This window comes from Macadamia integrifolia, chromosome 7, assembly GCF_013358625.1.
Source record: "Macadamia integrifolia cultivar HAES 741 chromosome 7, SCU_Mint_v3, whole genome shotgun sequence".
In the NCBI taxonomy this organism is placed as follows: domain Eukaryota; kingdom Viridiplantae; phylum Streptophyta; class Magnoliopsida; order Proteales; family Proteaceae; genus Macadamia; species Macadamia integrifolia.
In genome coordinates, this window is record NC_056563.1 from 7,847,110 (window position 1) to 7,871,685 (window position 24,576).

The 24,576-nt window shown below is 37.8% G+C and overlaps 3 protein-coding genes across 3 annotated transcripts in view; 2 read left to right on the forward strand and 1 right to left on the reverse strand.

Annotated features, from left to right (window-relative positions):
* The window catches only part of LOC122083616, a 6,702-nt gene extending 2,820 nt beyond the window's left edge, over nucleotides 1–3,882 (forward strand). The window contains exon 3 of the mRNA XM_042651484.1: nucleotides 3,535–3,882. Coding sequence (XP_042507418.1) covers nucleotide 3,535 — 1 coding nt within the window. The 3' untranslated portion in view covers nucleotides 3,536–3,882. The remainder of the gene's footprint in view (nucleotides 1–3,534) is intronic.
* Nucleotides 3,883–7,541: 3,659 nt separating this feature from the next.
* LOC122085158 lies at nucleotides 7,542–8,875 on the forward strand. The gene is made up of 2 exons (XM_042653615.1): nucleotides 7,542–7,920; nucleotides 8,367–8,875. The coding sequence occupies exons 1-2, from the start codon at nucleotides 7,656–7,658 to the stop codon at nucleotides 8,597–8,599; spliced, it is 498 nt and encodes a 165-aa protein (XP_042509549.1). The 5' UTR covers nucleotides 7,542–7,655; the 3' UTR covers nucleotides 8,600–8,875.
* A 5,656-nt stretch (nucleotides 8,876–14,531) lies between these two features.
* The window catches only part of LOC122083632 (protein GrpE), a gene marked incomplete in the record, with an annotated part of 12,039 nt that continues 1,994 nt past the window's right edge, over nucleotides 14,532–24,576 (reverse strand). Inside the window, 2 exon segments of the mRNA XM_042651501.1 lie at nucleotides 14,532–15,107; nucleotides 15,675–15,894. Of these exon segments, the coding sequence (XP_042507435.1) occupies nucleotides 15,697–15,894 (198 nt within the window).

The following is a 24,576-nucleotide window of genomic DNA, read 5'->3' on the forward strand; positions in this document are numbered from 1 at the left end:
GGAAGGGAGTAAAAAGGATGAAAGAGCAAGGTAGGATCGAGGGATGGATGAAAGTTAGATTGTTGACTGCAAATATTTGTCATCAAATTGCAACCTCAGCCTCATCATACCAAGATGCTGAACATAAATCACCTTTGTAGTTATTTTAGGCTTTAATCAATGCCTAGGAAATGAAATCAAAGTCATTTCAGATTTTTTTTTTTTCTTTTAACTTTTTAAGTACGACAAATCTGGGAGTCTTAATGTCTTATTGATACTAATTTAATTGCCCTTTTACCTTGAAATACTTGAGTTTCTGCCTCCTCTCCCCTTTTTTTTGATTAATTAGAACAATATGACTCTCCTTTTGTTTTCTGTTAGGATTTATTTCTTTTCTCGTTTTTTAAGTTTAAACCCCACCACACATCATATAAAACCAAACTATTTCTTAGGGGGAAGCTGGCGCCCTCACCCTTAAAATTATGACTGTGGAATTAACCATGTAACTTATTTGAGTAGTGAATCTATTGCTTGATTCGTTTAATTTTGGATCTTTTGAGTATCTTGACATTTCTAACTGCAAAACTCCCTTCCTACAAAATCTTTTCATTTTCAAGGTCCTAGTTATTAGTGTTTGATTCATTGATTTCATTATATGGGTGTTAATGCATATACGTCTCATATGAGGTGAGAAACTTGTAACTAGAAGAAGGGGGAAAAAGAGAAAAAGGAAAGCACATGACGTTGTGGTAGATATTTTAGGTGGTATAAAGAAGACCTAATATATGGTCAGAAACATGAAAGTTCGGTTGACCTTCTCAAAAGATAAAGTGCTACATTTATATGCCAACTTGGGGTTAGAGTTTTCATTCTAGAAAGTGGTTTTCCTTTAGGCCGCATTTGGTTTTTCCTCACAGGCTGCAGGAAGAAAAAGGTTGAGAGAAACTAGTTCCTTATAGATGTTTCATTGCCTTGTGAAAGAAACTACCATCTTATCATTATCTTTTCTCCTGATAAGCAAATACCAATAAGTTTTTGAGAGAGAGAGTGTGTGTGTGTGTGTGTGTGTGTGTACCGTGCGTGCAACTTCTCACATTGAGATGTTAAGAAGGTATTGGTTTGCAAATTAGCTCTTGAAATAAAAGAAAAGCAAAAAGCAGAAAAGAAGCTTTGAAGACTTGACACTCTTTAGGATTACATGATACCTTATTAGAGTTTGGAAGTACATGTGACGGGGCAGGGAGGTTGTGTAGGAATGACATCATAGTAAAAAATGTGAAATTAGGGAGAGTTATCATTAAAAAGAAGGGGTGGGGGCCATAATAAAATGCATTCGTGGGAGGTAGAGGGGACTTATGTGTAGAAGACGTGACATGGTTTCATTGATCTATTTCGTTGTTAATAATTTGGGCTCTCCAATATTTGATTTGTTATTGGTTGTGAAGCAATTTGAGGTGGCACTTGTAATACTCTTTATGCCAAATTTGAACCCCCCTTTGGGCGGCTACAGTCTACAACATGTCATGTTGATGCGTCAGAAATATGAAAAATAGATGAGTATGATATGATTTGAAATCCATGTATGATGATGTATCAGTTGAATTTTAAAACCTTCTTCCTTTTCCATTTTCTTGTTTTCTCTTTATTTAATAAGTTGACTGTTATTGGTTATTGGAGCGTTTGAGTTGACCCTCCTGCACTTTCCATGTTTGGGTCACCAAGTTAAAGAGTAGCACATCCCAACAACAACAACAACAACCCAGCCTTATGCCAACTAAATGGGGTTGCTTCATGGATCATTTCCCTCCAATCAGCTCTATTTGACGTTATACTTGATACAAGGCCTAAGCTTTGTATGTCTTTCCTCACCACTTCTTCTAAGGTCATTTTAGGTTTGCCCCTAGCTCTTTGAGTTCCTTTAATATAAATCAGATCACTCCTCTATATTGGAGCATGCAAAGGCCTCTGTTGAACATGGCCATGCCACCTTAAATGACTTTCTTGTAGCTTATCATGTATTGGAGCTACTTCTAAATCCGCTCCAATATGGTCGTTCAGTACTTTTATCATTCCTCGTTTTACCACTCATCCATCTCAATAGAAATCAACATCCTCATTTCTGCTACACTGAGTTTATCTACATAATGCTTCTTAATTGTCCAATATTCTGCAACATACATCATAGCCGGTCGTATGATTGACCTATAATTTTTTTTATATATATATTTATTATTATTATTATTATTATTATTATTATTATTATTATTATTATTTTAAGTTTTAAAGGAAAACGTCGATCACACAACACTCCGGACGCACCTCTCCTCTTCATCATGTTTTAATTCTTTGTGAAACATCATCTTCTTTATTTATGATTGAACCTAGATATTTAAAATAACTATTTTGCGAAACCTCCCTCTCATCAATTTTTATCAGTCCTCGTGTAACTGAAGTTATAGAGCGTATACATATACTTTATCTTCGTTCTATTTATCGTAAAACCTTTCATTCCAAGATTGATCTCCGTAATTCCAACTTGGCGTTAATCCTTGCTTTTTCTCATCTACCAAAACAATATCACCAACAAAAACCATACACCAAAGAATCTCATCTTGAATGTCTCTAGTTATTTCATCCATGATTAGCGCAAACAGATAGAGGTGTAAAGCTGATCCTTGATGCAACTCAATTGTAACTGAAAATGTAAAAATGTTTTGTCGATTATAAAGGAAATGATTTGGATCGAACCAGAAGTAGTATAACAAACAATTCTTCTTGAGGATTGTAGCTTCATCCAATATCCATACTCTCTAGTCAGTGTCCATGGTGGAGCAGAACTTCTTGGCTATCACTTAGTATTTATCTTTATGGGTAAGTTGTAGGAGCAGTCTCATTAAACTTTTATTTCCCCCCCTTATTTTCTAGGCTTTATGATTCATCAAGTAAAAACACAGGTGAATTCTGGTAAGAATTTGTGGCAGTGAAGTGCACGAGGATGCCAATACAATCAATCCCTAGTGCTTCTCTTTGTATGCCAATCCTATTATTTTGTTGCACTAGGCAGAACTGAACATGCTCATATTCAAAGGCACATGCAGATGTTCTTTACCAATCCAATACTTTGCCATTCAGAACTAGTGATTCCTCATTTCTCAAGACACATGTAAGCATGCAGGCATTCTTTATGAATCCTACTATTTCTTTTCACTAGGCCGAACTAAAGAATCCTCATTTTGCAATACACAAGCAAATATGCAGACAATAAGACCCATACCATCTTCCTGTATTAATCTGGCATACTCTTTCACTCTCACAAGTTGACAGGAAGAAAGGGGAATATAGGGGAAACTCAACTATCCACCATTCAAATGACCATTCACACCCACCAAGACAACACAGAAGTATATGAGGACGCAAACCTTCATTTGTTCTAATTTCATACTGATTCCCCCCCCCCCCCAAACTCTTTATCTTCTCTTATCTCCTCTTTTATGTTCTTTTTCCATAAAAAATGGCAGTGGATTTTGAATTTTAAATGGTTGATGTCTATTGCAGAAAAAAGGCTGAGGCCTGAGGAGAAAGGGATTTCTTCAGATTTTGTGTATGTTTTGAGTACTGGCAAGGAGCTCTTGATCTTGTTCCACAAATTCAAAGGTGATCATGGACTGTTGTTGGATCATTCTGAAGATGGCTCAGGAAAAGAGAGAACTTGAGGCCTTAGAAGGAGATGGTTCTTGTATATAGATTTGTTGTCTATTTCTACTCTTTGCGTGTGCAGAATCTTGATTTAAATTAAGTTGACTTGTAGATATTTGTCTGCCTATCTTCCAGCTTTCCATTTTCTTATTGAATGAAGGTTTTTCCTCACCGAAAAATTATATCATGACATATTCTAAACGCCAATTGCTGACTAACTAATCCAGAAATGTACGAGTTTTAATTAATTGTATTATATTCATGATTTTTCTGGTTTAAATTTTCATGTTTTTATGATGGCTCAAAAGTGATTATTAGGTTAGTTATCTGTTTGATCTTAGGAAAGCTTAAGATCAACAGGAAAAAAAAAAAACGAAGTTACGGGATGACTTACTAGTACTATTATAGTATGGGTTCATTCTGGTTAAATGGGAAAATAATACTCATCGCAATACACTCATCGCAATGACAAAAGGATGAGTATGTGGCTTTCAATCAATTATATCTTACAACTGTGGGAGTGTGTTTTTATGATGCACACTGTGAGTTGACCTAAGTGATTGTAAGAAGTTGGTCGTTTCTTATTATATTTTGAAGGCAAAATTCTCTAAACAATCATTAGCCTAAGATGGGATAAGGCTGATCCTTTGAAAAGAGTAATGTCCATTTATATGAATGAGATAACATAAGGTCGAACTATAGGATATGATTGACATGTTAATTGGCTATAATGATAAGGAAAGGTTCAAGAAACGACGTGTTCTAAATGTTCCAAATTGTTCAATACTAAATTCTTTAACTTGTGGGGGGGATTGTGGTTTTAATGTTTATAACCGAAATTCAAAATTGTTGGTTTTCTTTTCCAATCTTGTGTTTCAAAAAGTGCGATTTCTTAGGCTTTTTTGGAAGATTGTCTTCAGGAGATAGAACCATATAGGAGTGGTCCTTCATGTGTTAAGCGAGTTTTTGCCTTTTTATCTCAAGTCATATGTAGCCTTTTTTAATCCAAATTATTTGAAAGTTCCCTTGGTTTTTTCAAATAGAAAATTGACGTAATGTTTATTTATGAGTTTTGATTGAGTGTGAGCACTACCTTGCCTACCAATGTGGCTCAAGTCAAGTGCAATGACTCTTGGGTGGGCTTGTAAAGGCTGGTCGTATTTTTGGAGATTAATTTGCAAGTAAACTCGGTTTGCTCCTATAGAAGGCAAATATAATTTAAAAAAGAGTAACCTATTGGCATGTCTAAGTCTTGTTTGCTTCTACCATTGATGTTTATGATCATGATCCAAAGACCGATTCTCCTAGGTTTGACATTGATTTCAGAATTTCTTATAATAAGTTAAGTCTTTGCTCTATTCCTATAGTGGTGTTTATTATCTACAATCTATCGTGACACAAGAAAATAGTCAATCAAAAGGGAAAATAAGGTTTCAGTCTCAATTATGCTAGGTTTAGCAAACAACAAGCAATCATATGCAAAATCCAAATGTGACAAACGAGGGCCAGACCGAGTTTTTTTAATTTCCTCGATGTTGTTATTATTTTTACTACTAACAAAATGAAGTTAGGGCCGGGCTTCCTGACAAAGGATGAAAAGATAAGGGCTGAGCAGGCACCCTTGTTGGAGACCTAACTAGGAGCAAACTTTGCCTACAGCATCCCCATTGACCCGAATATGATAGGACAGAGTTGTGAGGCATTCAATGATCCAATTGGCTCATTCATCCATAAACCCAATTTTAAGGAATGACTTGAGGAAAACTCACTCAACCATATCATAGGCCTTACAAAGAGCAAGTTTAATGGCCATGAACCTCATTTTACCTTTACAAGAGCTCATTTTATGAAGAATTTCGTCAGCCATGAAGAATTTATCAGAGATTGCTTGAGAAGAGATGAAGGCAAAATTCAAGAAACCATCTACAAAATTCTGGTTATATATTCTCTTTTGATCAAAGTATTTTCTCAATTTTCTTACCCATTATTTATTTATTTATTAATTTAAATATCCATGCATCATAAAGTAAAACTAAAACTTTAAAACCATTGTATAGCATGACTTACCCCAAATTTCACCAATTATTAATTCGCGCAAGTGAGAATGACGGATGGAAGTGAAAACATATATAGTTGTGTGGGTCCTTGTTCCCTAATCACATGGGGTATTTTGAAATTTACCAAAACCTAGGAGGATATTTGTGAATTCAAATAAGTGAAATATTTCATTTCTTTGGCTATGAGCTTGGAAAGTGGCAAAAATTTTTCCTGTAATAAGTGATTAATCTTTCTTTTTTTTTTGCTAAACAATCAGATTTGTCTTAAGGAAGAAATGAAACTATACATAAAAATGGCAAAGAGAAACATAGCTAGAAAAAACACTCGACAGAAAGAGGGAGCCTACTTTCGGCATTACCATCAGCAGACTCTCAATTGTCAACTAGAAAAATCTAAATCTAGGCTGCAAATTTGCATCTATAGCCAACTCTTCCTTGATATGCCTGGGAAGATCAATCATATTTTCTGAAATTCTTGTGCTGTCGAATTTGCTAGATAATCTGCAATCGGATTAGCAAGTGATATCGTTCTTGCGCAACCGAATCATTACGTTATCTATGTCTATATAGATGCCAAACCAATATTTTCTTATTATTTTTTTTCTGGTTACTGGTTGAAGAAATTAATTCATTTTACAAAAAATCAGTAACTAGGAACATTAAAGAGAGGTGGAACCCTAATAACATTTCTATGGTTGATATGAGGACAAGCTCATTAAATTGCAGGCCTTTATATTAATACTTTCAACCGTTGTATTAGTTGCCTGATGTAGTTAATGGTTTATATAGAATCAATGAGCCCAACTGTTTGGTTAACTTCATTATCTTAGAAGTGTGGTCAGGAAATTTTACATAATTTCTCTGTAAAATTCAATTTATTTTGCCAATGAGCCAACCCAACCTTACCATAAATCCATGTACCATGGAGGAAGTACAGATCATCAATAGTAGATGGGTGATGGGTTAAATCAACCATTACAACTTAACATCAAATTAATGTTAAAAGCACAATTCTACCCAAAAAAATTTTTTTTTTTTTATTAAAAGCCAAAATTATTTATCCAAAAAAATATTATTAAAAACCCAAATTCTTTCAAGGTTGGTAATCAAAGTTTTAAAACTTGTGATCGATCTCATCTGATTGGCATAGGATCGTTTGGGATTAGACAGATTTATCTTTTTTTTTTTTTTATCCAAGAGATGAGCATGGCAATCCAACGAGGGGTAGAGTGATCTTTTTGTCACTCCCAGTGTTGTTGGGGCATAGGAGCGTACGACAAGGTAAGGATTTTTTTCTCCTTTCTTTTATCATCGTGAGTAGGATAGTGTAAATTGAGGTCAAATCCTCTCTTGAACCATGAACTCCTACAAAATCTCATCCAAGAGGTGCAAGGGCCACCTCTGGGTGTGAAGACCCACACCCAATGGATGGTGTGAGATTATTGCAGAAGATCATAGTCTAGGAGGGGATCCGGACACATGTAAATCTACCTAGAAAAAAAAAATAAAAGGTAGCGTGAAGTGTGGGTTGGTTGATAGGGGTGGGGTGTAAGCCAATAAAAGAGGCCTAAGAGCTAGGACCAAAAAAACAGAGATATATATATTTTTTTCCCTAGCTAGTTGCTACTGATACGATTGATCATTTTCTTTTTCATTAAATTCAGCACTGCAAGTTGGCAGCAAATTATTAGTTAACTTTGAAGATTGACCATGCTGCTGGGGCATATGAATGTGAATTAATGGTGTTATGCATGCATGGCATGCTCTTACATAGTAAAGGATAAAGCTTATATAAAGTCCTAGCTACTTGTAAATCCTGTGTTGCCTTAACTCTATTCCTCTTTTCTTCTTTTCACTAATTCCTTCTCTTTTCCTTTTCAATCTTGCTCTCCCCAACTTTTTTTTCTCTTAGCTCAAACAAGCATGGGTACACGCAAAGAGGCAATCACACAGTACTGTCCTTCCCATCCAACAGAGGTGATTGTAGGGGTATGTGCACTTTGTGTAAATGAAAAGCTTCTTATCCTGGCATCAGAGCAAGCACATCGTAACCTAATAAAGAGTATTCATGAAGCTCATGAAGGTCTTCCCAAAGCTTTTGCCTTTGGTTCCTTCCCCCAAAACCATCTCAATCTGATGACAAAAAGCTCCGATGACGCCCGGAGAAATGCCTTCTCCGGTAATGAAGGTAATTTTCTTTTGAAGTTTCAAAAGGGTGTTTGGTTTGAAGTGTACAATTTTTCATTATTTGTCAAAACTATGATATTAAATTTCGCATACCACTTTACATCAGCTTTAGTTTCAACCAATACCTTTTATCTATCCATGTTGACTATAACAAGATTGTCTGAGAAATAAAAATTAGGGAGAGGGTTCTTTCCAATGCCCGAGTGCAATTTTGGGCGAATGAGAGAACCCCTTTCAAGCCTAACTATAGGGGTGGAAGCATTAATGATATTTCAACTCTTCACACGAACAATAATATGTGACAGGATGTGTAATTTTATTTTTAGGCTGACATTGTGCAAATCTTTCACATGCTTCTTGCGAATAGTGGATTAGTATGATAATAAAATTTACGAGAAGTGATTAATTCATTCTATTATTTTCATATGTTTTTCTTTTGGCATGCAGAAGTGTTTATTTCAATAAAGTTTGGAGATGATGATGGTAATAGATTATGGAACAAATGTACAAGTTCAAGGCCTTGTCTAGAGATCTGTAACCCTACTTCAACATACTGCTTCAACAAGGCCAGAAGGGGGTCCATGAGTATAGTAGAGCACTCAAGACCAACCAGAACAATATGGTGGCGAAAGGGGGTTGACCATTTATTCAAGAATATGCTAGGGAAAATTCAGGTTTAGTGGTGAAGGAAGGAAAAGATGGTATGATGAAAATAAGAGAGCTAGGTCTTCCAATAACAGTACTGTCTCTAAGACTATATATTTCTTCTTATAAAAAAAGACTATATATTTCTTTACTATTACATGATATTTGACATGGTAAGTAGTATTAGCTGAACCTAGAAAACAAAATGAGAAATTGTATTAGGTTCAATGGCTGTGTTCTGTCAATTCACAATGCATCAAATGCCAAAAGAATGGTAAAATGTAACATAATATAAAAAGTTGGTTAAGAATAAATTTTTTTTTTTTTTTTTTGGGGAAAAAAATAAAATCCTTTTTTACTATTACATTTTTTTTTTTTATTATTATTTCTTTAGTTTGGGCATATTTTTCTCTATGATCTTTTAAAAAAAGATTGCTCCCCAAGATCATTTTTTTTTCCCTCCTCTATTTGTATACAATATTTCTTTGTTTATTTATGGGAGGATGTTGGAAAGCTGCACGCCAGCTTTCTTTGGAGCTAATGGCTAAACCAGTGGGTGAGGGAGGGGGGCATGGTTGGGTTAGGAGGGACAGGGGGGACTTGCCAAGGGGAGAGGCGAGAGGAGAGAGACAGGCACAAGGCTGGCCACAACGCTAGCATGCCCAGACTTTTCTCTTTATTCATTTCAGTTTTTATAGTCCTTTTAGTCTTGTAATGGTCACATGTGATCTTACATGTACCAATCATATTAATAAGTGTCTCCGTTATCAATTAATCATGGGGAGAGTTTTTTTTTTTTTTTTTTTTTTTTTTTCTCGATTAGGTAATATAAAATAGGGAAAAGATTGGGTACGCTGCCGATATCAAGTATGCTAGCACTCATTGTATCTATCTCTCTCTTTTCTTTTTCTGAAATGACCCTCATATCCTTCCTGAATGATACTCCATCATGTGAACCTATTGGTGCTATCCGCTAGCACACTTGATATCGACGACATACCTATTCCTCTCCCTATAAAATATTACAAAGAAAAAGAAAAACAATGTACAATCTTAAAGGAGGCAACTCTTGAAGCCAAGACAACCTCAACAACTGCTGGAGAGAAAAGGAGACCCTTACAAGACAATCCTAAGGACAATCCCACAACAAAACACAAGAAACCAAGTAGTGGGATGAGGAATACAATAATGAAACCATACACAAGTGGTGCAAGGCAGCTAAAGGTGAAGGCTTCTTAGAATCTCTCAGGCCAATTTAGAGGAAAAGAGATCATTAGAGTTGTCCTACTAGATAATGGAATCTGGAGCTGTCTTCCTCAGTGTACCAATCTTGCTCAACTGGTCCCAAACCCTAATGAGGTCCATTGAAGAAGTAGGGGCAAGCTTCCCAGTAACATTCCTAAAAATGGAGTATACCAGTACAAACTTGTTTGACCCATCGTCATAATGAATATGGTCTCCATAGGTAAGCATCAAAACCTCGTCTGGGTGCCAAGGATCCAACCAAAGTCTAATGGCAAGGCCATTACTAGTGATATGATGAATAAATAGTTTTGCACGATCAAGGTATATAAGGATCTTCCTTGCTCATACCAAAGATCAGTCTTGGGTGAGCTTCACTATCCAAATGGAATCTCTTTTCAAGTATCTATGATTCACCCACTTCACCCATAAGGACTCCTTCTAGGAGGCCATCCTCCATATTTGCTTCGGTATTTATGTCACATTCATATCCTTAATCTTCTTCACTCCCAAACTACCCTTTTGCCTTAGGGTCTACAAATAGAACCCAATGCAACAAAATAACTCTCCGCTCTATTAGGGTTCCTTAAAACACGATTTTCAACTTGCAACTCTTCATCCCCGCATGATTTTGGCCTTATTGAAGTGAAGCTTTAATCTTCCAACTTGGCTTCCCAACTTCACCACTTGTTTTGGATCCTCCGTTGAGGTCCTTACTCATTGATTCCATCCTCTTGATTGGATTAATTTTCCATACAACGTACTTGATGCTTGAGATAGTATTAATTGAAGCGTTCAAAACTCAATACTTTTTCAACATTAAACACAAGTTAGTAATCACAAAAAATATATTCATTTATATAAGATCTCAACACTTAGGGGTGTTTATTGTTCTTCACTGTTTTCGGTGAAAGTTAAATGGTTATCATTGAACCTCGGTATGACTCGGTCCTTGCAGTTGTAGAGTTAATATAGACTAACGAGATAGTCAGGCCGAAAGCTTAGATACCCATCATTAGCAAGAAAAAAGAAAAAACCATAAAATCTCAACATTGGAAGACGTAGATCACTATATATTTCTTTACTATTACACCATCTCTATCACCTAGTCCTGCTGTGTACTGCTTTATACCCAAATCAGATAACAAGTGATAGGCGATAAATGAATCGACCACCTCAATTACTACAAGAAGATCGGGTTCTTTCCTTCTACCCCAGAAAACCCTTTAGGTAAGGGGAGTTACAGCGTAACGTGTCTTCCGTTTCTCCAGCCACAATCGAGAACGGGTTAGCCTCCGGCGATGCTACATCCACCTCCAGAGATTTCGACCTCGCCAAAGCCAACAAGGGGGATCGGAATGAAAAGTGCTCCTGGTACCTTAACACCTTCTTCGATCATCTTCCCTGTAACTCCTCCGACTCCGACGATAATGGTAATGGTAATCTCACCTACGACCAAAATGGGGAAAAGGAAAGCAACGCCGCCCCTGCTGTTTGTTCCTGAGTAGTTACTCTCTACTCTCTACTCTCTACTCGACTGATTGTACTTAAGAAAAACACAGAAATTAGATTGGAAGTATCGGATCGGCTGGATCGGTATCCGATACCAAGGACGATACCAATATCCATCTCAGGATTGGTCAGGTATCAGGATCGATAGCAGCCGATACCAATCCAATCCTGCCGATCCAATACCGATACTTGATTCCATACTCCTAATTGATCCGCCAGTGTGCTATTTTATCGGGTCCCACACTGGTGCAGGGCCACATGATTAGATAGCGTTTTCTTCCCTGAAAAAGACTCATTAATTCCTTTTAAACCTAGGTACATGTGTGTGTATATATATATATATATATATATATGGGAAAAGGCTAGGTATGCTAGCACATTAACTAGAAATATGGCATGCTAGCATCTATTGGCCATTAGATGCAACATAAAAAATCTCAACCTTTTGTAACTATTGTCTTACATGATTTGCCCAAATACCGCCGCTCCAGCCGATCCTCTTCCTCCTCCTCCTCCTTCCTCTTCGTCTCGGAAAAAAATCGTCTACAATTCGAATCTGGTACAATTCCATGAAATACCATCTTCAGGGGTGACACGTGTATTGATACCAATGCAATGGTCCAGATTTGATTTAAATGACTCTTCAGTCTTCACTAATTTAAGGTTTTATTAGTTGTACCAGATCTGGACCATTGTATTGGTATCAATACATGTGTCACCCCTTGAAGATGATATTTCACGGAATTATACCAGATGGGAATTGCAGACGATTTCAACCCCTCTGTCTCCCATTCTGCCTTCCATTCTAGAAATTTTTTGATCCCCGCTTCCTCTTTCTGTCTCTCTCTCCCCCAAGAAAGATGCTTCTCTCTCTCTCTCTCTCCAAAGGACACTACCAGGCCATGAATAGCATTTTTATTTAAAACGATAGCTTGAATCTGCCTCAGTTTTTTTGCTCTATTAAATTTCAATGGCGTTTATTCCATATTGCATCTCATTTTCTATCTTCCTCAAAAATATAAAGAGGGAAAAAAATTATTCCATACAAATTAGTGAAGAATTCTACACAAATATATCATTCTTCATCCTCAGTTGCAGGCACATAGCGAAATGGAAGAGAAAGCAAAAGAACAGAGAGAGAAACAAGTGGTTACCCTGGTTTAAGCATTTGGTTTTAAATAAATCAATGTGAAAAGGGTCCTCAGGATCCAGGCCGGATCTGCGCTAGTGAGAAAATTTGGAAGTGAAATCGCCAACTATGGCATTCACCGAGTTTCAGCGACTCCATTGTTGATCCCCCGCTTCCTCTTTCTTTTTCTTTCTCTCTCTCCCAAGAAGATGCTTCTGTCTCTCCAGACACTACCAGGCCATGAATAGCATTTTTATTTAAAACGATAGTCCAGATCTGCCCCAGTTTCTTTCTTTGTTAAATTCCAATAGTGTTTGTTCTATATTGCATCTCATTTTCTTTCTTCCTTACAAATATAAAGAGGGAGAGAGAGACAGATCAGATTAGAAAGTGAAGAATAATGGAGTTGCATGTAGTTATGGCCCGTGGGATTAATAAATGTAATCTTTTGATATCCATATACCTCACTGTTTCTTCAATTTGTAGTTGGATTTCGGACACCTGCGTGGTGAGGGTGTGGTTGCAGGAAAAATAGAAAACAGAGGAGGTGAGATGGCAAGCAGGGTGAGGGTGCGAAGTAATCCTCAGCGGAAAGTTTTAGAACGATGGAGGGAGATCTAGTAGAGGGCAAGGAGAGGGAGACAGGGTGGGGAAGAGAAGCAACGGTTTCCAGGCTGCCATGGGTAATCAGGATAAAGATCAAGCAGCTTGAGATTTTTTTTTCCCCCATCGTAGAACAGTTGCAGAGGAGAACGGAGATAGAAAAAGGGGAGAGAAAAAACGTGTAGCAGCGGTGGATCGAAAGTTTGGAACTCTTTTCTCGATCTAACGGTTTTATTTAAGATTATCAAATCTTACGGTTAAAATCATGCTGGCACATAAGATTCCAAGGTAACCCGCTAGCATACCTATCCCTCTCCCTATATATATATATATATATATATATATATTTATATATTAAAGGATAATGGATAGAGATATTGAGGTGGGGTACTGAGGAGAGAGACGTTAGACAATATTGGGAAAAAAGAGAAGAGACGTTGAGAGAGGGATGGGGGGAAGATAGATGTTGGAGAAAAGGGATGGGCATTACTATCAATCATCAATTTGGTATGCATTGAAAGCCGTATTATCCAACTTTTATCAGAGAAGAGAATCATACTACAACAACCAGACTAAAAAATAAAAGCCATACATTAAGTCTTTGCTTCATCATAACATCCTAAACTATAAGAAGAAACCATTTAATAAATTTCATAATAATTAACTAACCTACTTGCACTCCATGGATGGTACTCCATCATTCATTACTTTTGCATCATAAAAGTTATAAATAAATTGATCAAAAAATATATATTTTTTTTCAACCAAAGGGCTGATTTAGCAAAGAGATGGTCTTGTTCTTAGCTTTAATATTTTAATGTTGGGCCTTAATTTAGTAATCATGATGCCTTTTTTAATTGAAATTGAATAGCAACTGTCAAATTGTCCACAATCATTTTAACTGAAAGTTGATTTCAATTTAATTACTCAGCAATCACTTTTGATGCTTTGTCTCTTCAAGTTAATTTATAGAGTAGAACCCACCCAATCTCTTCCTTCCTCCACCTCATCTGATTTTAGAAACCTGTTGGGCATCAAACATTGTTTTTAATGGTACATATTACTTCAGCTTTTATGAAACACTGACATGCAGGGAATGCAAGCCGAGGCCAGGGGAGTCAATCAAGGAATCATCCAAGCAATGCAGATGAGAGCAAAAACTTGGCATTCATTTCTGATATAGAAACTGTCCACATTAAACTTAAACCTCGTTAGATTTATTCAAATCAAACCAATTCTGTGCCTCAAGTCTGCTTATTCTTGCTTTCCCCCATTGTCCCATTTATTTCTATTTAGTTATAGTCCCTTTAGAATAGAAAAACACACCAATTCATGCTAGAAGCAATGTGAAGAACAAAGAGTTATCTTCTATAGAAGCTTTCAGCCCCACCACCCAAAAAAAAAAAAAAAGACTAATGCCTCACTTCTTTGGCCTTTCGCAGGCCTCGACCAGAACTAACCAGTTAAAGCTGCACTACTAGTTTATATATTCTTATCTGAATATTTAACTAATAGCATCTCATCCAATCTATCCTCCTGTTTACACAGTACTAGTTGAATGACTGGCCTAAACATAAGAATCTCTTGCATCAATATGAATGATCAAGTTCCAGTTCTGCTTTCTTTTGCCCAATCCTAACCAGAATTGTCGTGCATTAAGGTATGCTCAGGACCTTAGAATAACCAAGCAGATTTCTGCCTGGTTAATAAGCTTCTCAATAAATTGAAAAAAGAAAAGAAAAAAGAATGGGACTCAAAATGCCAAGGCCAAGTAAACAACTGGGCTGGTTGAGGGGTTCAGGACACTGATTCCCTCATTCCTACTCCTACTCCTACTCCAAGCAGAACCCAGAACTTGCATCTACCTCCCACCAGATACACTGAAAACCTGAGCAGTAAAGATAAGAGCTCGTGGAGCAAGCAAAATGTGATGCCTCCTAGATACGAGTAGTAACTCCACATGAAGTGACCAATTCAACACCCTCATCCACAATGTGTCTACAAGAAAGGAGGTACTCCGGTCCATGCAGTAGCAGTAGCAGCAGCAAAAATGTTATCTGAAGTGAGGAACAAAAGGTTCAGATAATGCATATACCACAGAGAGGATACAGAAATTTCAGTAGGCAGTATAAGAAATATCATCTCCATATGTTCAGTTTATAGCAGAAAATATTCACCTAAAGTTGGTTCATTTCAAGATCTATATTGCACTCAAAATGTAATACTATCTACTAGACCCGTGTGCACATGAATTGATATCAGTTCTTGAACTGGATAAATTTTATCTTGCCCAAGAGTATTAAGCAGGAAGGTAGGGTGATGTGGGACGGATATGGGAGAGAAATGGATGTTTTCAGGTATTTGTATGGCTCTGAATAACCACAAACACTGATTACGTGTTTCCTTGGCTAAAAGATATACAGTGACACAAATGACAAACTACGTTTCCAAGACTTTGACATGTGCTTGATAACCTTTTACGGTTGAAGTTCTAACTTTTTGGGCCCCCAAGACTCAATGCAGGTACAATTTTCCCAAATTTTAAATGTTCAAAATATCTAAATTGAGGGCCAAATATAATAAATTACAATTGCAAAATTAGAGTTTAAATCTACAAAATTTACCAGAAGAGCATAAAAAAATCAACTAATCAACTGCTGCTGTGGGTTGCTCTGTGGACTTCTCTGCTGTGGTGGATGTTTTCTTACGACCTGGGCCTGCAGAGACTTTTACTATGGCTGCTCTGAGAAGTTTACCGCCAATAAGAAAGCCCCGACGAACTTCTTGGATTATAATGCCTTCCTTGAATTCTTGTGACTCTTCTCGAGCAATGGCCTCATGAAACTATAGGAAAGAAAAGAATGAAACATAACTTAGAGATGGTACGAGACGTAACTTAGAGATGATACACAAGAAACAACAGCCTAAGCAATGATTCAAGTGGAAGTTCATACATACAGATTTGAAGACAAATTTCTTTTAGAAATAGGAAACACATGCTATAATATACAAGTGGAAATTCATGCCTCAAAAATGTAAACATCATTCAGAAATAAACAGGATGAGCAATAATTCAAGGGGAAGCTCATGCTTCATTAATCAGAATTCCTCTCCCGGAAATAGATAATTTAAAACAATGATGTAGCATGTCTGCTTATTGGAGAGTATAATACACCTTACAGTTAAGTCAATATACTTTTTATCGACAGGACCTGTTGGTCTGTAGGAACTTCGGCTTATAGATTGTGGTGACAGTGAAGGACATGGAACCTGATCCGAGGAATACCCACTGACACTGCCAGCACAATGGAAGACTTATTACCATTCATAGGGTCTCACTATCATTTGTTTATTTGGAACAGAAAAACTGACTCCCCTTCATTTTAAAAGGATTTTAAGAAGACTGATTCCTTGGTGTCGGGATTCTATCAGAAAGTGGCACACTAGTGGATCAAGAAGCAATTCACAATTCAGATTGTTGGAGTTTGTCCCATTACCTGCGGGTCTATCATGATCGATTTGCATCAGTTCGGTATTAGAGCTAAATCCGATCGAGATTAACAAGATTCAAGAGATGATTCCAATTTAAGACATTGGGTTTGACATTGTTCCTAAAAAGATTGCAGACATTGAATTTATTCTTGTGGAACTGAGATAGCCTACCACTGCTGATTTTAATTGTGAGAAGCATAAGATCATCCTGACCTCAAAGTGGACAAGTGTGGAAGATGATCGAGGGGTGAAGATTATCCCTCATTATAAGACTCAAGGATAAGTCTTTTCTAACCATGGGGGAATGATGTAAAAGCAATCCACAATTCAAGTTGTTTGGGATTAAATTTGATTAACATGGGTTCAGATCTGCTTAGTAGTACTAGGCTTTCTCAACCTTTGAAACAGAATCTCGGAGATTGTCCCATCAACCTACCTATCTTGACCGATCTGCATCACTTGCTCCCTGTTTTAATGAACTATATGTTGCAGCTCAACTCCATTTTGATATATTTCAGATTCCCCTTAAGCGATGATGGTTCACAATTCCAGGAGTCAACCTCATCAATCTCCACAACCATGCTATAGACCAGCCTTCATATGGTTTTCTCCAGTAAATGATAGCATCTAGGTGAGGATATAGGAGCAAGATTGTAAACCTTCTCTCTCTCTCTCTCTCTCTCTCCATATATATATATCCCGATTAAGTGTGAAACTTGTATTTTTACCATATTGGACTTACTAATAATATCCAACTCATTTTGGCATTTCTATTTTTCTATAATATTTCTGCACTTTAATATTTCACCATTTTTCTCAAGTGAAAATTTGTGTCCTACCAGTAACAAAAAACGAAAAATAATTGAAACAAAATCAAATCCAGCAAAAAAAAAAGGTTTGGAGGTGCCAAAAACCTTTCTTTCTTTAATAAGGAAGTCAATTAAAAAAACTAAGGAACTTAGTGTGCACTTTTTGACTCCTACAAAAATGAATGTTCTCATGTAAGCTATCGGCCTTTGAATGAATAAGTGAGCAGAATTTTCTGACACCTTGACCAATAAGAAGACTGTTTAGTAGATCTCTAATATGGGGTTTGGAAAAGAACTAAAGTAACATCTCAAGGAAGAAAATCCAGTTCTTACTCCTTGTTTTGATACAAATTCAAGGTAATTCAGTAAGACATCTTGTGGACGAATTTCAAATTTATCCAGCTGTGGAAGGTTCCAGTTAGAAAGCAAACCAGAATTTGAACTCCCCAAATGTCGGTATGATGGAGCTCAACTTCATATTCACTCTTCAGTTAATCTTTAAATGATCAAGGTCCAGGCAAATAGGAAACTCTAAATGTGGCATAAAAAAGCACCAGACTATTCACTATTTAATAGTATCTGCTGAATCTAAATAATTGAATTGAAAAACTAACTATGACGAATAGACTGAACTGATGCATCAGGAAACTTGAGCACCAGGCATGATGTTTTAAGAGATGACTAAAGAATTTGAGAATTCTGAGTTCTAGCTACAGTACAACTGAAGAATGGTGGTGAGAGTCAAAGATAAGACTGCCATGAATAAGGCCAGCAGAACACAGAAAATATCTCATCGTTCTCATCAGGTTCAGACGAAATAATTTCTCCTTTGGTTAGCCAATCAAACAGCAGCAAAAAAACCAGAGTTGTCGAGGCAGCTAGGTGACCCAAGGCAGTTGAGGGGGTGAAAAACCCAATGCGACACCCGCCTTGACAACTATGGCTAAAACTTCTATAAGATTTAAAAAATTACATGAAGGGGAGAAGAAAGTAAGAAAGAAAAATGGCAACCGAAGATCCAAAAACATGCAACAGTAACGCTAAAATAATTAAGAAACCACATGTTAATTCAACAACCCAAGTTCCACAATAAGTTACCTAAAGGACATTCTACAGTTTTACAGAGAGACTCTAGACAGCTTCTAATAGACTGCTGGCAACTGTCTAGATCATTTTGCGTTAACAAAGTCTCATACGTCCTTCCTACAACAACACAAGTTCCAATAGTAAATCTTAGTAGATACCAGGAGAGCTCATCTGCACGTCAACCACCCAATTCTAACTCTATGAAGCTTATCTGGTCAACTAATCATCAAGGACATGGCTGGGGTAGAAAGAATCAAAGGATCATTTAGATGGCTACAAGATCTTATGGAGCACCACAGAAGGCCTTTACTGGTTGAAACAGATTCTACTAACATGATCAAGTAGACTAATGAGGACTCCAAAAACTGTAGGCCGTAGTTGAATGTTTGTATTGATGAAAAATGGACCATGTGTGATTGTGACTACATGCGATTGATTCCATTCTCTGGGTCAGTCAAAATGTAAAGAAGAAGGCTTCTCCAATTTACTATAGCAACAGGATATACTATATCGGAAAACATGGAGCTAAAGGATAAACCCTCAGTTACATAGAATAAGCGTAGGACATTTAGCCATGTATGCATAATTGCAACAAATAAGAACCAACATGCCATTGTACATGGTGGTTAGGTGATGCTGGTGCAATCCAAAGACCCAAAAGAGCCTGCTGTAAAGCTCCCAAATAAGGAAAGGAGAGATAGGGCTGTAGAAGTAGAAGAGAATAGGGGGAAAAAAAGAAATAAGACACTGTTACAAGAATGTGAACCAGTGAATAGTAACTTCCAAGAAGAAGAAGATGCAGAATGAAAAGAGAAAAGATGAGACAGCAGCAATAGACAGCAAACAGAAGAAGCAACTAGCAGCCACAGTGGTAAGATATGCGGAAAGCAAATAACACTAGATAACCGAACTTAGTTCCATTCAAATACTAAGCTTGGTCAGTACCCTTGCCTTTATGTAGATTACAATTGGTCAGTACCGTTGTGATGCAGTTAGGCATAGAGATAATTAGAGATATACGTAATTTGTTTTTTATTTGTCATTATCATTTTAGATTCATTAATAGCATGTAGGAGATTTGCTAAGGATAGCCTAGACGACTAGACTATCTAGGTTCATTGTACGTTAGGATAAGAGCACCAACCCAATCTTACCTAAAATACCATATTTGTAATTGATATCATCTCTATAAATAAAGAACGACCTCCATCATTCAAGACAAGCCAATCCATTCTCAATCTCTTCTTCTCAACTGGGTATCAGAGCCAAATACTTTGGGTATTTTTTAAAAAATTTCCACCACTGGAAAAAGGTTAGCCCTACGCATTTGCCCAAGACTGAGCATGGTCACCTGAGTCGTGCACCTCTACTTACCTGGTATCCACAATGCCCCCATGCCCTCACATCATCCTGCTGGACGCCAAACCCTCATCAATCACTGCAACTAGAGCTCCCGCCCTCCTTGCCTTTCACCGCAAGGGCTCCTGCCCTTGTGCTGTGCACCGACAGGGTTCTAGGCCCTCGAGTCAATCACCGCCAAGCCCCAATTAGCCCCACCGGGGCCCTGCCCTCCTTATGATCTACGCCAGGCCTCATCGAGACCCCCTTCCCTCTTCCTGATCATGTCCTAGCCTTACCCTCCACCAGGGCCTTGTTGCTTCCTTGATCTCCTCCAAGCTTCGCAAGGCCCTGACAAAGTCCTTGCCTTCCCGCCTGATCGCCTTAAAGCCTCACTAAGGCTCTCTACCCTCTTGTTATGGCTTCTGCCCTCGTAGGGGCTTCTACGCCTCTATTGCCTTTGGATAAGGGTCCCTGCTGCCTTTGCCTACCATCACAACCCCTGCCACCAATCAATAAGCCCTTCCTGGCCTCTACAATATTTGTTAACTTGCTAAGCACGCTAGGTCTTCAGTGATGATAAAAATACTACCCCTTTCTCTATTATTCATTCAGATTTATGGAGGCCTTCTAAAACTATTGCTAGGGGGTGGGTTTAGATGCTTTATTACATTTATTAATAATTGTACTTGTTTGACTTGGCTGTTTATCTTCTCTGTCTAAGTCTGAGGCTTTTTCTTGTTTCTAGTCCTTTCATACTATAATCAAAACCTAGTTCCATGGCAGGTTCAGGTTTTAAGGAGCGATAATGGGACCAAATATACAGAGGGTCCATTCCTCTAGTACCTTGATGAACATGATATTTTGTCTCAAACATCCTATGTTTGTACCCTAGGACGAAATTGTATCCTAGGGAGGAAGAATTGACATCTCTTTGAAGTCACGTGTTCCTTAATGTTTACCACCCATGCTCCCAAATTCTACTGGGGTGATGCAATCCTTGCAACTACCTTCCTTATAAACCGGGTTCCTTCCAGTATCTTGGACTTTTTAAAACATCGGTTAGTCTACGTCTCGATCCCTCTCTTGCTTCTCATCTTCCTCCTAGGGTATTCGGTTGTGTGTGCATTGCTCATATTTCCTCTCCCTCTCAATCCAAATTAGATCCGAGGGCTCTTCGTTGCATCTTCCTTGGGTATTTCGCTTCTCAAAAGGGATACAAATGTTATCATTCTCTCTCTTGTCGCTCACTGGACACCATAGATGTTACATTTCATGAAAATGAGTCCCTATTACCAATCTTCTTTCAAGGGGAGAGTATCGAGGAAAAGCTTCCTTCTTTGGTTATTGGCATTGTTTGGCTTCAAGGGAAGACAGACACTAATCATACCATTGGAAAAGGGGAAGAATCTGAGGTTCCACCAGCATCAGTAAAAAGGGATTTGCTCACTTCCTAACAACAGAAAGATAAGCTCATCTCAAATCCAACATTTCAATCGATGCTCCCAGATCTAGCTCCTTTATCTCAGACATTGGGTAATCCTTCTTCATTTGATGATTCTCCTATTGCTATTAGAAAGGGAGTAAGAACATGCACCCAACATCCTTTTTTTTATTTTGTCTCCCATGAATCATTTTCTCCTTATTGTGCATTTGTTTCTTCTTTATCCTCTGTATCTATCCCACAAGACTGGAAGAAGTTGTAACAAATCCTAGGTGGAAAGATGCTATGGTGGAAATAATGCAGGCCTTGAAAAAGAATGAAACTTGGGAGCTTGTTCCTTGTCTTGAAGGAAAGATGTTAGTAGGTTGTAAATGAGTGTTCACAATAAAGCATAAGGTAGATGGGTCAATTGAGAGATATAAAGCAAGATTGGTTGCCAAGGGCTTCATCTAGACCTATAAGATTGACTATCAGAACATGTTTTCCTCTGTTGCAAAAATGAACTACGTTCGAGCATTGTTATCTTGTGTTGCAAATCTTGGATGGAGTCTCTAAAAACTTGATGCGAAGAATGCATTCCTCAATAGTGACCTAGACGACGAAGTGTATATGGAATTCCCCCAAGCTTTGCATCATCATCTACAGATGGCAAGATGTGTAGATTACGGTAGTCCCTCTATGGTGTCAAGCAGTCGCCACGAACTTGGTTTGGCAGATTCCATAAGGCTATGCTACAGTTTGGGTACAAACAGAGGCATGCTGATCATACCATGTTTGTCAAACACAAGGGTGGAAAAGTTACTGCTCTTATTGTCTATGTTGACGATATCTCCTTGTTGAAAACCCAGTTGTCTACAAAGTTTGAGATCAAGGACACTTTCTAGGGATTAAAGAAGCCACTTTAGACATAGGGATCTTTATTTGCCAAAGAAAATATGCCCTAGATCTTCTCAATAAGACAGGGATGCTAGTCCATAAACTTGCAAAGTCTCCTATTGAGGTTAATCATCAACTTAGTTGCAAAGGGGGTGAACCGGTAGACAAGGAGAGATATCAGCGACTTGTTGGAAAATTGATGTACCTCCCCCATACCAGGCCAGACATTGCTTATGCAGTTGGTGTTGTGAGTTGGTTCTTGCATGATCCCTAGACTAATCACCGTGAAGTTGTAAACCGGATATTGAGGTACTTGAAATCAGCACCAGGAATTTTATCTTCCAACAACAGCAATCTGAAGTTGGAATGCTTTACTGATGCTGACTAGGCTAGTTTCATCGGTGATTGGTGATCTACATCAGGATATTGTACCTTCTCTCTATGAAAATTTTGTTACTTCGCAAAGCGAAAAGTAATCAGTGGTATCTAGATCCAATGCAGAAGTAGAGTATCGATTTATGGCTCAAGGTGTGTGTGAGCTTATTTGGCTTAAGGTCTTACTTGGAGATCTCGGAGTAACATCTAGAGAACCTATAAGGCTCTACTATGATAACAAGGCAGCCATCAACATAGTGCATAACCTAGTTCAGCATGACAAGACCAAGCATATTGAGATTGACAGACACTTTATTAAGAAGAAACTTGAACAAGGCTCATTTCACATTCATTTTTCACTTTAGAGAACCAGCTAGCTAATGTATTTACTAAGGGATTGACTTCTAAGTCATTCTATCCTATTGTATTCAAGCTAGGCATGAGAGATATCTATGCACCAACTTGAGGTGGGAGTGTTAAGGATAGACTAGACGACTGGACAGTCTAAGTTCATTGTATGTTAGGATAAGAGCATTGACTCAATTTTACCTAATATACCATATTTGTAACTGATTTCATCATTATAAATAAAAAACGCTCTCTGTCATTCTAGACAAGCCAATCCATTATCCATTCTCTCAATCTCTTCTTCTCAACTAGATCGAGTCCAAGTTAGAGTCAAGTTCTGTTTTAGTTTTGGGTTAACGATTAGGATTGTTTCAAGTCTTTAAATACATGCTGTATCACAGGTTCATTGATTTGGAATGAATTGAAATCTGGTTGAAGTGGCTTACCGTAGCTCGGAGCAGAGAGTGGGTGCATAATCTTCCTTCTTACTCCCTCGATTCTCCTCATACTATTTTCCAGGTTTGATCTTTCAGAAGACTTCGCAATTTTTTTTTCCGGTTCTTTTGTTACTGTTCCCTTATTTTCCACAAACCTGCGGTATTTTTGCCTTGTTGGACTGAATAAATTTGAACACCGACATTCCATCATGCGTTAGTTTGGTTCGATATTCATGGCATAGATTACCCTTTCATATGTGATTCAAACCCCCAAAGCTCAGATCCAAAAACCCCCTCCCACTAGAAAACAAACCTGCACCAGGCCGGTTGATACCCTACTGTCAGTTGTGATTTCGGGCCTTAGACTCTCTCTTCACCTGTTGTTTTTGAGTTGGGAAGCATACCCCAAAGTTTCAGGTTAATTGGGGATGGGGAAGGTTTCTCAATCCCTACGACTACTGGTCTATCGCAACCAGTGTCAAGTCATGAGGAAGAAGAAGCCTTTTTCCTCATTATTTGCAACTAAATCCCTTATGCTGTTATATTACACAACAGGCCATAAACCATGAACTTTATTTATGATTAATATCCCCCCTGGCTTTTTAATGCTAGAAAAACTTCTCACTTCCAAGTTTTATTTACTGTTGGCACCACCCCCTCACTCATTTACTTGCGTATAAGGTGCTGAACTGCCCCATAAATTACGGACGCCACTATCATCGTTAATTAAGTTGCTTGTCATCTGGGTGGACCCATAGTGACCCCCAACCAGGTTATTGAACCTGGGATCACGCCTTTATATAGATTACAATGCTGTGAAAACTAGAAACTTTCAAGACTCTCTTAACTCACTGAAAATCCAAGTTTTCAGATGCTAATTTTGTGACCATGACATATACTTGCTATTCATACTCCAATTGCAAATTTAACAACTCCATTAGAGCGCTCCTCGAGTAAAGAAAATTGGAAGCAAGCTAGAACTTCTTGCTGATTTATTTCCGAAATAAGATTCTTCTCAAAACAACTGACTTGCAAGATTTTATGGTAATGTTGCCTAAATCATGTCAGTTGGACAGGTTTTGACCACCCTCTAACCTCAAGTTAGGTGATATACCCAAATGATGGCTTCATAAACTTTAAAGCTTGAGATGTTCCTGCATCACTAGGTAGGGCCCACTCAAATTGTCCTTATGTTTCATGATATCACTCCTAAACAAATAAAATTGCACAAGGGGAGAGGTTGCAATTGAAAAAAAAAAAGGACCTTTATGGTTTAGAACCACAAAACCTAGTTGCTACTTGCTGCTCTCAAAAGAATATG